Source organism: Amblyomma mixtum, chromosome 7, assembly GCF_055824585.1.
Source record: "Amblyomma mixtum isolate Tamu chromosome 7, ASM5582458v1, whole genome shotgun sequence".
Taxonomy (NCBI): domain Eukaryota; kingdom Metazoa; phylum Arthropoda; class Arachnida; order Ixodida; family Ixodidae; genus Amblyomma; species Amblyomma mixtum.
In genome coordinates this window covers 137079331-137092268 of record NC_143018.1, presented here as the reverse complement: position 1 = coordinate 137092268, position 12938 = coordinate 137079331, and the positions used below count along the sequence as shown (strand labels likewise).

At 47.1% G+C, this 12938-nt stretch overlaps 1 protein-coding gene and 1 pseudogene across 1 annotated transcript; both read left to right on the top strand.

The window, feature by feature from the left end:
* Positions 1 to 450: 450 nt before the first annotated feature.
* LOC149337676 (uncharacterized) lies at positions 451 to 2348 on the top strand (annotated as a pseudogene).
* Positions 2349 to 9856: 7508 nt separating this feature from the next.
* On the top strand, positions 9857 to 11808 carry LOC149337675 (uncharacterized). Its single transcript, XM_089554483.1, has one exon. The coding sequence runs from the start codon at positions 10084 to 10086 to the stop codon at positions 11806 to 11808; it is 1725 nt and encodes a 574-aa protein (XP_089410609.1). The 5' UTR covers positions 9857 to 10083.
* Positions 11809 to 12938: the final 1130 nt, after the last annotated feature.

Below are 12938 nucleotides of genomic sequence, written 5' to 3'. Positions count from 1 at the left end.
AAAATGGTAAGAAAGTCATACTAATATTCACTGAAGGCATTGTTTGCCAACATTCAGTAATTGTTATTACATTGATGTTCAAAGAAATAACAAGGGATGTGTTAAAATGCATGCATGTTAAACCTGGACAGTAAATGTATAATTAATATCTTTTGCTGTTGTTTAGTTCTTTTCTGAATCCATTTAATATACTCCACAAGATATCGGATGTCCATGTAATGTTTATGTTATGCTCATTAATTCATACAATCTTCACTTTTATGACAGTGGATGTCCACTTAACACAGCACTATGATAAAGCTGCTTGTTATGGGTCAGCAGTGCTGCAGATTATTATAATTATGATCAAATCAGTAAAGTACATCCAAACTTGTTATTGAAAAAGCAAGACTCGTGTGTCATCTCCTTGTCGAATTCCAACATGAATAAGTTAGCGGTTTAACCGAGAGAAGCATTTATGGTGCGCGTTTAGCATTGCAAAAGTCTATATTTTCAGGTTTGAGGGCACCATCTGTCTTAAAATATGTTGTGAATTTAGTTTTCTATGATAGGCTTTCTGAAATATAATCCTGACTCAACTTTGTTTTTTAGGGCGGCGGCTCTACGTTGAGACAGATCCCCCTGCCACAGAGAGGACAGCAGGGGGCGCACGTAGAGACATGAACCTTGCCATACAGCTGGAGACGTCAGTGAATGGTTTCAAAGGGCCATCACCTTTTACACCTCTTGCATACCTGGACGTCGTGTGGTGCTATACTGTGGAGTATATGCACTGTGTACTCCTCGGTGTTGCAAGGCAGTTTACCGACTACTGGTTTGAATCATCCAACTGCCGGGAGCGGTACTACATAGGTGAGCACTAGCAGCCTTTCTACATGTTATGTGTATTTCACATACCTATGCCTTGAGCTATCTCCTAAGTGCAGTTGTGCACTTTCAACTTTGTTTGCAGGGCGGCCAGCTACCATAAACGCTGTCAACAAGCGCCTCCTCAGCATTAGGCCACCACATCACATCACACGCTTGCCTCGCACACTTCTGGAAAGACATTTCTGGAAGGCACATGAATGGCGAAATTGGTTGCTGTTTTACTGCATACCTTGCTGCCATGATGTGCTACCATCCAAGTATGTGACACATTTTGCTCTGCTCTGCGAGGCCATTTTCATCCTTCTGCGTGAGCAACTTTCGACTCCTTCCATCAACTATGCAGGTAAGCCTAAACTCTCCTGCCTGAAATGTTTAAATTGTAATTTTTTTGTCATTCCTATTTTCTACAGAGCGCTTTATGTGACTTGAGCCAAGGCTAAAAAAAAAACAGTTGTATGATGCAGGTGCCTGAGGGCGATAAATATTTGTCATCATACTATCTAACTGTCTTTAAATTCTACCTAATTACGTAATCAGCCAAGATTAATTATGAAATTTTTTATATTGATATCTAGCGTATAAACAACAGCTTCAACTGAATGTGTTTGTATTCGCGTAAATCAAATGCTATTTATGTGAGACCGCACCTACATGTAAAACTGGATGCTGCTACTTCGTTTCAGATCACCTCCTGCGGCGTTTCGTCAGCCGGGCTGCAGGACTGTATGGCGAACACTGCATGAGTTTTAATGTTCACCAACTGACACACTTGGCGCAGGCTGCCCGTAACTTCGGTCCTTTGTGGGCCCACTCAGCTTTTGTTTTTGAGAGTGGGAACGGCCATATTGTAAAGCTAGTAACAGCTGCAAATGGTGTGCCTGACCAGATCATAGAGCGGGTGATTATGGCGCAAGAATTGCAGCTGTTGCTTTCTCTGCCCGAAATCCCTGCGCAGTGCAAAATTCTGAGTGAAGAATTTATTTCTTACAAGAAGGTAGACAAGGCCCATTATGTAGCGGGTGCATACATGTTTGGCACACCCAAAGAGGTGCCTGCCATTCTTGCTCCTGAAAGAGCATGTTTGGAATCCCTTCTAGGTAGCGTACCTGAGATGCAAGAGCATTTCAGGTTTTCATATCGGGGTACCATTTTCCACAGTAAGCAGTACAAACGAAGCTGCAGAGGGGACAGTACCTGTTTTGAATCAAACAATGGTGACTGTTTCTTTATAAAGCGCATATTTGAGATCACTGATGAAAGGTCGGCATGCAATGGCGATGTTATTCTGCTTTGTGGCAAAATTGTTCCTGCAGAATCGGAAGTTGTGTTGCCGCCTCACATTACAGTGTTTTTTTTCTCAACAGTATCCTCTTGTTGCCTTGAATATTCTTGAGTTGTCTAAGCCTTGCATACTTTTGTCTTTCAGTGGTGAGGAAAACTTCCTCTGCAAAATTCCAAATCTTATTGAACGAGACTAGTCTGCTGCTGGGACCTGCCCATAAATGCAATAACAAAATGTGAAGAAAAAAATTTGACAATGAAAACTTTGCGAAAAAGGTCTGCTTCTCTGTATAGCAGCGTGCAGTAAACCATAAAGTAGAGAAGCCCTTCACTACTCCAAATGCTTTATCCTGGTTGCTATTACCTTAAATATGCAGTGAAGCTAGTGGTGACTTAGTGTGGTGACTTGTCTCTTACTATAATGGTCTTCATGCTGCGAATCACCAATACAAGGCTCTGCCCAGTCAGCTGACAGCTCCTGAATACCATTCAGTGTTGCAGAAGCTGTTGAACAGCTTCTTCCACAGTAGGTCATAAAATATAGTAAATGAAACAGCACAAGAACCAGCACACTACCACTCTAATTCATTGAACCAAAACAAAAAAAGGCTGCCTCACATTGCAGAGTGTTTTTTTTTCTCAACAGTATCCGCTTGTTGCCTTGAATATTCTTGAGTTGTCTAAGCCTTGCATACTTTTGTCTTTCAGTGGTGAGGAAAACTTCCTCTGCAAAATTCCAAATCTTATTGAGCGAGACTAGTCTGCTGCTGTTGTGGACTACTTTCAAAAACTGCATGAAAATACAAGAACGAATAGACAAGAAAAGACAAACACACAGCCCAGTGTAAGCTGCACTGTCTTTGGTTTGTCTTTTTATGCAGTTTTTGAAAAAGAGGTATTTGCACCAACTATCCCACTAGGAAACATTGCTAAAAAAAGTGACGTTTGCTTGACTGCTCTAAAAAAAATTTGAATTTCACCCTCCTTGCAAAGCATACATAATACAGTCATGTCGTGTTAATATCAACAGATTTAGTTACGAACAATTTTTCTGGGGATCAAACTTCTTATATGTATTTTTGCTTTCTTGATCTATGTGGAAGCTTGCTGTTTAGATGGTGGACATGGAGTAAATGCACAAGGCCTATTGGGGCCTACTTATTCTTATTCTGTGTTGATTGATGGTTAGGACAAAAGCTTGACCTCACCCATCTGTTTTGAATGCTGGACACCTTGAAAGGCAGCGTGAAATTCTAAGTGCCTTAGGGACGGCCTTTTTTTGTTTTGGTTCAATGAATTAGAGTGGTAGTGTGCTGGTTCTTGTGCTGTTTCATTTACTATATTTTATGACCTACTGTGGAAGAAGCTGTTCAACAGCTTCTGCAACACTGAATGGTATTCAGGAGCTGTCAGCTGACTGGGCAGAGCCTTGTATTGCTGATTCGCAGCATGAAGACCATTGTAGTAAGAGACAAGTCACCACACTAAGTCACCACTAGCTTCACTGCATATTTAAGGTAATAGCAACCAGGATAAAGCATTTGGAGCAGTGAAGGGCTTCTCTACTTTATGGTTTACTGCACGCTGCTATACAGAGAAGCAGACCTTTTTCGCAAAGTTTTCATTGTCAAATTTTTTTCTTCACATTTTGTTATTGCATTTATGGGCAGGTCTTCTCGGGAACTGACACTCTTGTATAAATGAGACATGACTGTACTCGTGAAGTGCGTTTTTCGGACTAAAAGTTTCAATTATGTTCCTAAATTGGCTTAGTTTTTTGGTTCATTGGGGTTTTAACGTCCCAAAGCAACTCAGGCTAGGAGGGATGCCGTAGTGGAGGGCTCCGAAAATTTCGACTACCTGGGCTTCTTTAATGTGCACTGACATCGCACAGTACACGGGCCTCTAGAATTTCGCCTCCATCGAAATTCGGCCACCGCGGCCGGGACCGAACCCACGTCTTTCGGGCCAGCAGCTGAGCGCCGTAACCACTGAGCCAATTTAAGTGTTTTGCACCACATGCTGTCTAGAGTGCATCATGCTATGTGTTAGCAACTAAATTCTATAAAAATATTGTCACGTGCTACGCATGGGCCCTGAGGAACAAAGAAGGTGTGCGCACGCTGGAAGAAAAAGAGGAACTCCAGTATCCTGCCGCTGGCGCACCAGGCTCTGGTCGACCTGTCTTGTAAATAGTATTTGTAAATAGAACCTGTAACAGTGTGGTGGAGGTGCTGGGTCGATCACCACGGACCCCTCTCGCAACCGCTGCAGCCGAAGAATCGCCGGATTGCCACCGTTGCCCGTGCAAATGCCCAAGGAAGCCGAAGCATGTCCAACCGGTGTAGCAACGGCCGCTTGAAGGTCTTGAAGCTGTGCAAAGTCGTTAATCCCAGTATGTCCGACGAAGATCGCATTGGCCATCTCCTTAAGGGCATCGTAGAGGACGTCTACAGCTGTCTTATCAGTAAAGAAAATTTAGACTCGCCCACGGATATCATCAAGCACTGCCGCACCTTTGAAGCTCTAAAGCTGCGTCGAATTACTCCCAAGTTCGGTCGCCTGCCTAACGTCATCACCGTCGCCAGCGTGGATTTCCACGAGCCTGTGAATGCTGCGACTCTCCCTGACGTCATTCGTAAAATTGTGCCTGATGAACTCTCCCGGCATCAAGATCTTGGGCGCCGCAGTGAAGTCCCGTGTGAGAGCTGTTCTCTGCAGGCGGCTCCCGCCTACCGCTCCTCCCCTTGAAGTTTGTCCAGTCCGGCCCCTACCAGTGCTACTCGCATTGATTACAGCGACGCTCCCCGGATCACCCGCCCCAGCCCCAGTGCGCCAGCTCGTCCGCAACGCCACCTGCGGCAGCCGGAGTACGATGGCCGCTTCGACACTGGCTACGAGGAGTGTTATCCCGAGTGCCCCTGCGACTCACCACTTTGTTACCGCTGTGATCTGATCGGTCACATCTCTAAATTCTGCCGTCGCCGGGGCCAGTTTTCCCGCTCCCAGCGCCAATGGTCGTACCCTCGCCCGGGTTTCAATGCGCCTGTTCATGACCGTGTCTTCACATCGTCTCAGCGCCCATCCAGTTACGCGCCACCACGGAACGACTCCCCTGCCTCTGACCGAAGTCTGACTCCACCTCCGCACCGCTCTCGCTGCTCGCCTTCTCCCCAACGTCGTTACCCACCGTCACTGGGAAACTAGCATGTGCGGTCGATGGAGGTGCGGTCGCCGGATCATCGATAGTGCCAATTCCTCTGCCCATTGTTATGTTACAGAACCGCCTTGAAGTTTTAGTGGACGGTGTTTGCGTCATGGCCTTAGTGGACACTGGTACAACAGTGTCGGTGATGAGTTCTACTTTCAAGAACCGTCTGGGTCGTAAAATAATGTGCGCTTGAGATCGTGCTGTTATATTCCGGGGTGTAGGGGGAGAATCATTGGTTCTGATTGGTGTTTCTTTTGTGAATGTAGGGATCGCTGGCCACATGTTCCGAACTGAATTCACGGTGCTCCCTCGTTCTACGCGTGACATCATCTTCGATATTGACATTTTGCACCACTGCGGCGCTACTCTCAACTTCCGCAGTGGTGGCATATCATTAAGTCCTGGCCTTCGGTCAGCTCTCATAGAAGACTCGCCAGTGGTTGAAGTGTTTTCTGTCTCTGAAGATACCGTCGTTCCAGCAATGTCTGCCATATTCGTTCCCATTGTGTCCTCAAGCACGATTTCTGATGCCTTCGATGCTGTGGTAGAACCTTGTTCTCTTAACTGCGCAAAGAAAAGTGTGCTAATACCCCGCAGCATCGTCCATGTGACCAAGGGCCATGCCACTCTTTGCACTGTCAATCATTCCAACGAACCTGCAGTATTGCCATGTGGTTTAAAACTTGCTGGCTTTGAAGAACGTTTTTCTGTACCAGTTGCCGCGATCACTGACAACGTGTCTTGTCCAACTAGACGCCGCGATCTGAGCGACTCTCAATTCCTAGCCATGGTCAACAAATCCCTACCCACTAGCAACCGCCAGGTACTAGTAGCCGTTCTTATGAAGCATGCGGACGTGTTTGACTCGGTCGCGACCAACCACCGCCGATTCCAGCTTCCCGTACCCATCACATGATCAATACTAGATCTGCACAACCGATTCGACAGAAGCCATACCGCGTCTCGCCTTCTGAACGTCAGATAATCGATGAACAAGTCCGTGACATGTTGCACCGCGGCATCATTCAGGAATCTTCAAGCCCGTGGGCTGCTCCAGTGATCCTCGTCAAAAAGAAAGATGGCACTTGGTGATATTGTGTCGACTACCGCCGGCTTAACACTGTCGCAAAGAAGGATGTTTATCCGCTACCACGCGTTGTTGATGCCATTGACTGCCTCCACTCAGCCTCCTACTTTTCCTCGGTGGATCTACGGTCTGGATACTGGCAGATCCCGATGCACCCACAAGACAAAGAGAAGACGGCATTCGTGACACCTGACGGGTTGTATGAATTTAATGTTATGCCATTCGGCCTTTGCAACGCTCCTGCCACTTTTGAACGATTTATGGATACGCTTTTACGTGGCCTGAAGTGGCAAGTTTGCATGTGTTATCTGGACGATGTTGTTATTTTTGGAAGGACCTTCGCCGAACATAACAGCCGCTTAGCCATTGTCCTAGACTGCACAGAGAGAGCGGGCCTCGTGCTGAACTCCAAGAAGTGTCGCTTCGGTGAACGCCAAATTACTGTGCTTGGTCATCTCGTTGACAAGGATGGCGTCAGGCCCGACCCGCAGAAGGTTGAAGCTGTAAGCAGTGTCAAATAAGCAGTGTCTAAAAGCCCAAATCAGTGAAAGAGCTCAGGAGTTTCCTAGGACTTTGCTCATATTTTCGGCGTTTCGTTCCCAAGTTTTCTGATTTAGCCTACCCGCTTACAAGTCTCCTGCAGAAAGACGCTCCTTTCCACTGGACTCCCGAATGCGACTCCGCATTTCAGCAGCTCAAGTTTCTCCTCACCTCGCGGCCAATATTGTGTCATTTCTGCCCCACAGCACCCACTGAACTCCACACTGACGCCAGCGGCATCGGCGTGGGTGCTGTGCTTATCCAACGCCATGAGGGCAATCAACACATCGCTTATGCAAGTCGCACCCTCAGCAAGTCGGAACGTAATTACACTGTAACAGAGCAAGAGTGTCTCGCAGTTGTTTTTGGCGTACAATGGTTTCGTTCGTATCTTTATGGACGTGCTTTTACAGTCATCACAGACCATCATTCTCTGTGCTGGCTTGTGAATCTACGCGACCCCTGCGGTCGGTTGGCCCGCTGGGCTTTACGCCTCCAAGAGTTTAACTTCAAAGTGTCTTACAAAAGTGGCCGCCAACACGCCGACGCAGATTGCCTCTCGCGGCTGCCGCTCACGGTTACTACTTCCGATGATGAAAACTTCGACGACTATCTCGCTGCCGTTTCCCAAGAGTTTCCAGATCATGGCACTTTCCAGACAGAACAACGCAAGGATCAGCACTTGGCGCCAATTTTTGCCGAAGCCCGTGACCCGACATCCGCAAGCCCTTTCTGTATTCGCGACGGTTTACTCTATAGAACGAATTACTCGCCTGGAGGTGAGCGCTTTCTCCTCGTCGTTCCGGCTACTCTGTACTCCTCTGTTCTGCACGCAATGCATGATGACGTCACGGCTGGGCACTTGGGGTTTGCCAGGACCCTTAACCGTATCAAAGAACGTTTTTACTGGCCAAAAATGCGTCACATGGTTCAGCGCTACGTGGCCACCTGCGTGCAGTGTCAGCGGTTCAAGCTTCCCACAACTTCTTCGCCTGGACGCCTGCATCCTGTGCCACCTCCAAGCACACCGTATGAACAAGTTGGTCTCGATCTGCTCGGCCCGTTTCCCCGCTCGTCCAACGGTAACCGCTGGGTCATCGTGTGCGTTGATCACCTCACCCGTTACTGTGAAACCGCCGTCCTACCTTGCGCCACCGTTGCTGAAGTCTCACTCTTTCTTCTTCATGCTGTCATCCTCCGGCATGGACCTCCTCGAGTTGTTATCAGTGACCGCGGTCGCCAGTTTACGGCAGATGTTGTGGAAGAGCTTCTGCATCTTTGTTCATGCCATTTTCGCCACTCGACACCGTACCACCCCCAGACGAATGGACTGGTTGAACGTACCAATCGGACACTTATGAACATGCTTGCCATGTATGTCGATTCCCGCCATAAGAACTGGGATGACATGCTTCCCTTCATTACATACGCCTATAACACGTCGAGGCATGAAATAACTGGCTAAAGCCCATTCTTCCTTCTTGATGCCCGTCCGCCTCGAAGCTCCCTCGACAGCATGTTACCTTTCTCTCTCGACACCGAGCCTTCTATTGCCAACACTCTATGTCGCGCTGAAGAAGCCCGTCTGATTGCCCGGATACGCACCTTGGCATCGCAGGATCGCTCTAAGCAGCGTTATGACCACCGGTGCAAGGATGTCTGCTACCTGCCCGGTGACGTTGTATGGTTGTGGACGCCTCTACGCAAGCATGGTTTATCACAAAAGCTGCTGTCCTACTGCACAGGCCCATTCATTGTTGTTGCTCGCCTCAATGACCTCAACTATGTCATCTCTCCCCGATCAACGCAAGGACGCCGCTCAAGGAAAATCCAAGTCGTGCATGTCGCACGGCTAAAGCCCTGCCACTCTCGGGACCCAGATTGATTGACTGGCCCAGAGGGTTTCGTCTGCGAACGGGGAAATGTCACGTGCTACGCATGGGCCCTGAGGAACAAAGAAGGTGTGCGCACGCTGGAAGAAAAAGAGGAACTCCAGTATCCTGCCGCTGGAGCACCAGGCTCTGGTCGACCTGTCTTGTAAATAGCATTTGTAAATAGAACCTGTAACAATATGATAGGCAATAGAAGGTGTTGCAATGGTCTGTTAGCAAAAAAGTATTTTTGTTGACTTCATGCTCTGCCCCATCATAAAGCCTCGTTAGCATTGAAAAAGGACTTATTAATGCTGCTGATGGTATACAAAAGTGTATCTTGCGCAATGTCAACATTTGTGTTGTAAATTTAGAAAATTGTCTATTTTAGCAGTATGAGAATTATACATGAGAATTATACAGAGGTGTGACATATCCGGAAGATACCATAATGGCTGTGGCTTTCTTGAAAGCTCCTTTGACAAAAGACTGCTCTGTTGAACCATTTCTCTGCGACTTTGCAGAACAGTGCACTTCATTCCTAAAGAACTTATGAACACATATCATCAAGAGACAGTTTTTAGGTCAGCTAATTGGTGTTTTGGTGGTTTGTTGTCGCAGATGGCACCTCGAACTTTGGTTAAATCTGGAGTGCAGTTTACATGCATCAGAATTTGACGTACTTCCAACTTCTTAGTGTGTTATCATTATGTTAGCCTGAGCAGTAAATGCTTTCGGAAGATGGCCTTTTGGCTTATTTGTTCTTTGACTTCTCATGTGACAGTTGTTTTTTTGCTTGTTTTCATTTTTAAAGGCCAACCTGTTAAGGTAAACTTGCATTTGTTAATATATTATATGTTTGTTTCCATGAGAGAGCTGCAGCAAAAAGTCAGGAGTTGTTAGGGGAATGTGAGGCGATTGCTGCATACTTATTTTAATGTTCAGTCCAAAGCAAGGTAGGCTGAGTGTAGTGTTTGTAATCGATATCTAGCCGAATGTTACTACTCTGTTGGCCACTATGAAAGAATAAAACATGGCGGCTTAAGTAACAGGCTCGCTTTATCGGTCCCTCGCCCAATCTCATCAATCGGACCCCATCACAGTCTCCGGGAACACTAAGATGGTGTCAGAAGTGCTCTTTTATCTCATGTGAGTACCACTACATCAAGAGTCAGTCCGTCCAATCACCCATCAGCAACAAGCGGCTACTGGCAATCGTAGCCATGGCACATGTGCTCCCTGCCTTCCCGAGTTTTGACCTTCACGCTACCGACGACAACAATATTGGTCACGAATGGACAAAGTGGATAGTAAGGTTCGAAAACTTTCTTTTAGCTTGCGATATCTCGGCAGATGCACGCAAGAAGGCGCTCCTCCTGCACTACGTCGGTGAAGAAGTCTACGACATATATCGCTCGCTCCCCGACAGTGCTGCGCAAGTTGCAACGGCTACAAGCACGACCCAAACCACGCAGAGTAGTACATCGACGCCAGAATACGATGCCGCTCGAGCGAAACTGAATGCATATTTTGCGCTGCGAGTGAACTCAACATTTGCTATCTACAAATTTCGTCAAGCTCAGCAAAACGTTGGTGAGTCACTGGACGCCTTCTACGCGCGCCTCCGGCAGCTTTCTCGCCACTGTAACTTCGAAAACGTCGACTCTGAAGTCGAGAACCAAATCATTCTCGCCACAACGTCTTCTCGCCTCCGAAAGTATGCCATGCTTCATTCCCTCACGTTACCGGACTTACTTAAGCAAGGAAGAATGCTCGAGGATGTCGAACGGGATGTGTCCGAAATCGAAAAGCACGTCGATAACAATGCGGCGGTGTTCGCAGTGCACAAGGAAGGACAACACCATGGCCAACACCAAAGAAATGAACGACAGATGCCACGGCAGGCCTACACACCGCAACGACCTCGTGTCTCGTCAGCAGATTGTCGCAACTGTGGCGGCAAGTGGCCTCACCTAGGTGGTCGATCCAGTTGTGCTGCATGGGGCAAGACTTGCAAGGCATGTAACAAGGTTGGTCATTTTGCACGGTTCTGTCGCTCAACCAGGAGAACAGTACTTGCAGTGGAATATGACAATGACTCAAACACACAGTTAGCCTGCAGTAAGAAGAGTTCAAGTACTAGAGAGCCTACAGCCACCTGTGACACCAGTCCAAGCAGTGACGAGTACGTTTTTGTTGCTATGACTTCCCCTCAAGCAAGTTCATCTCCAAAGGCTGTTGTCACTGTCAACAATGTGCCAGTCACTTTCGTAATCAACACAGGTGCTACAGTGTCAATTGTTGGTGAAAATGACTTCAAGAGCTGTCGCCTAAATATGAATCTCCAAGAAACATCCATCAGAGTGTTCCCATACAAATCAACGTCTCCACTTCAACTTTTGGGCAAAGTCTCTGTTACAATGCGATACAAAGATAAGTGCATTGAAGACGACATTTTCGTCATTCCAGGAAACTGTGCACCATTCCTAAGCTTCACAGCAGCAACCAACCTGAGGCTTGTCCAGATCACGTACCAAGTTTCTGACAATCCAGGTGACAAGTCAATCTCGGAAGCATTCCCCAAATTGTTTAGTGGAGTTGGAAAACTCAAAAATCAGCACATCCACCTTTTTGTGAACGACACAGTCCCACCTGTTGCACAACCACACAGGCGTATTCCGTTTGCCTTACGTGATGCCACAGAAAAAGAACTTAAACGCCTCCTGTCAGAAGACATCATAGAGCCAGCCATCGGACCTACACCGTGGGTGTCCCCTGTGGTTATTGTGCCGAAACCACATCAGCCTGACGAAATTCGAATCTGCATTGACATGCGTGTTGTGAACAGTGCCATTCAGCGGGAACGACATTTGTGTGCAACAGTGGATGACATCATTGTTGCCTTGAATGGAGCAACAGTATTCTCCAACCTTGACCTGAAGAATTGATATCATCAGTTGGAACTTGACACTTCCTCAAGGCAGCTCACAACTTTCTCAACGCATGTTGGCTTGTTTCGCTACAAACGTCTCAGCTTTGGCATCAGCAGTGCGGCTGAAATCTTTCAAAACACCATCCGCCAAGTGCTCAATGGCATCCCCAATGTCCTGAATGTTAGTGACGACGTCCTTGTTTTTGGACAAACAAAACCAGAGCATGACGCCTCTTTGAAAGCAGTTCTGCAGCGACTCCGAGAAGCTGGACTGACACTCAACGAGAAAAAGTGTCACTTTCATCAACGAGAACTGAACTTCTTTGGACTTATTTTGTCAGCTGACGGCATTCCTCCTGATCCCAAGAAGATAGCAGCCTTCCTACAAATCAAAACACCAGAGTCACCGCAAGAAGTGAAGAGCTTGCTAGGCATGATCAGCTATTCAGGCAGATTCCTGAGAAATCTAGCCGATCTCACACAGCCATTACGTGAACTGACATTGAGGAATGTTGCATGGGAGTGGACAGAACAACAGCAGAATGCTTTTGAGAGCTTAAAACAAGCCATGTCAGATGCATCCACCCTTTCTTACTTTGACCCATCCAAGCCGACAGAACTGGTCGTAGATGCAAGTCCACATGGACTGGGTGCTATCCTCACACAACGTGTCGGTGAACACATTGCAGTGATAGCCTATGCAAGTAGAGTGCTCACACCTGTTGAAAGCCGCTACTCCCAAATAGAACGTGAAATGCTCGCAGCTGTATGGGTAATGGAACACTTTCGCCTTTATCTTTGTGAAATTCACTTTCTTTTGCTGACTGATCACAAGCCATTAGTGAGCATACTGGGAAACCCAAGATCATCACCATCTGCCCGCATTGAGCGCCTTGCTCTATGCATTCAACAGTACAAGTTTGATGTACAGCACACCGCGGGAAGTAGCAACCCTTCCGATTACCTTTCCAGGCATCTGCTTCCTGAGATAAAAATACATGCCCGCATCGACAAAGTACCCAACGAGTATGTTAACTTCATCCAGTGCCACAGCATCCCAAATGCCTTCTCAGTTCAAGAAGTGGCTGAAGCAACTAAAGCAGACCGGCAGTTACAGTTACTTGTCAGTGCTATCCAGCACCCGAC

Bases quoted from the DNA above. Each gene is read 5' to 3' on its own strand.
- LOC149337675 (XM_089554483.1), top strand. From the start codon at position 10,084: ATGGCACATGTGCTCCCTGCCTTCCCGAGTTTTGACCTTCACGCTACC.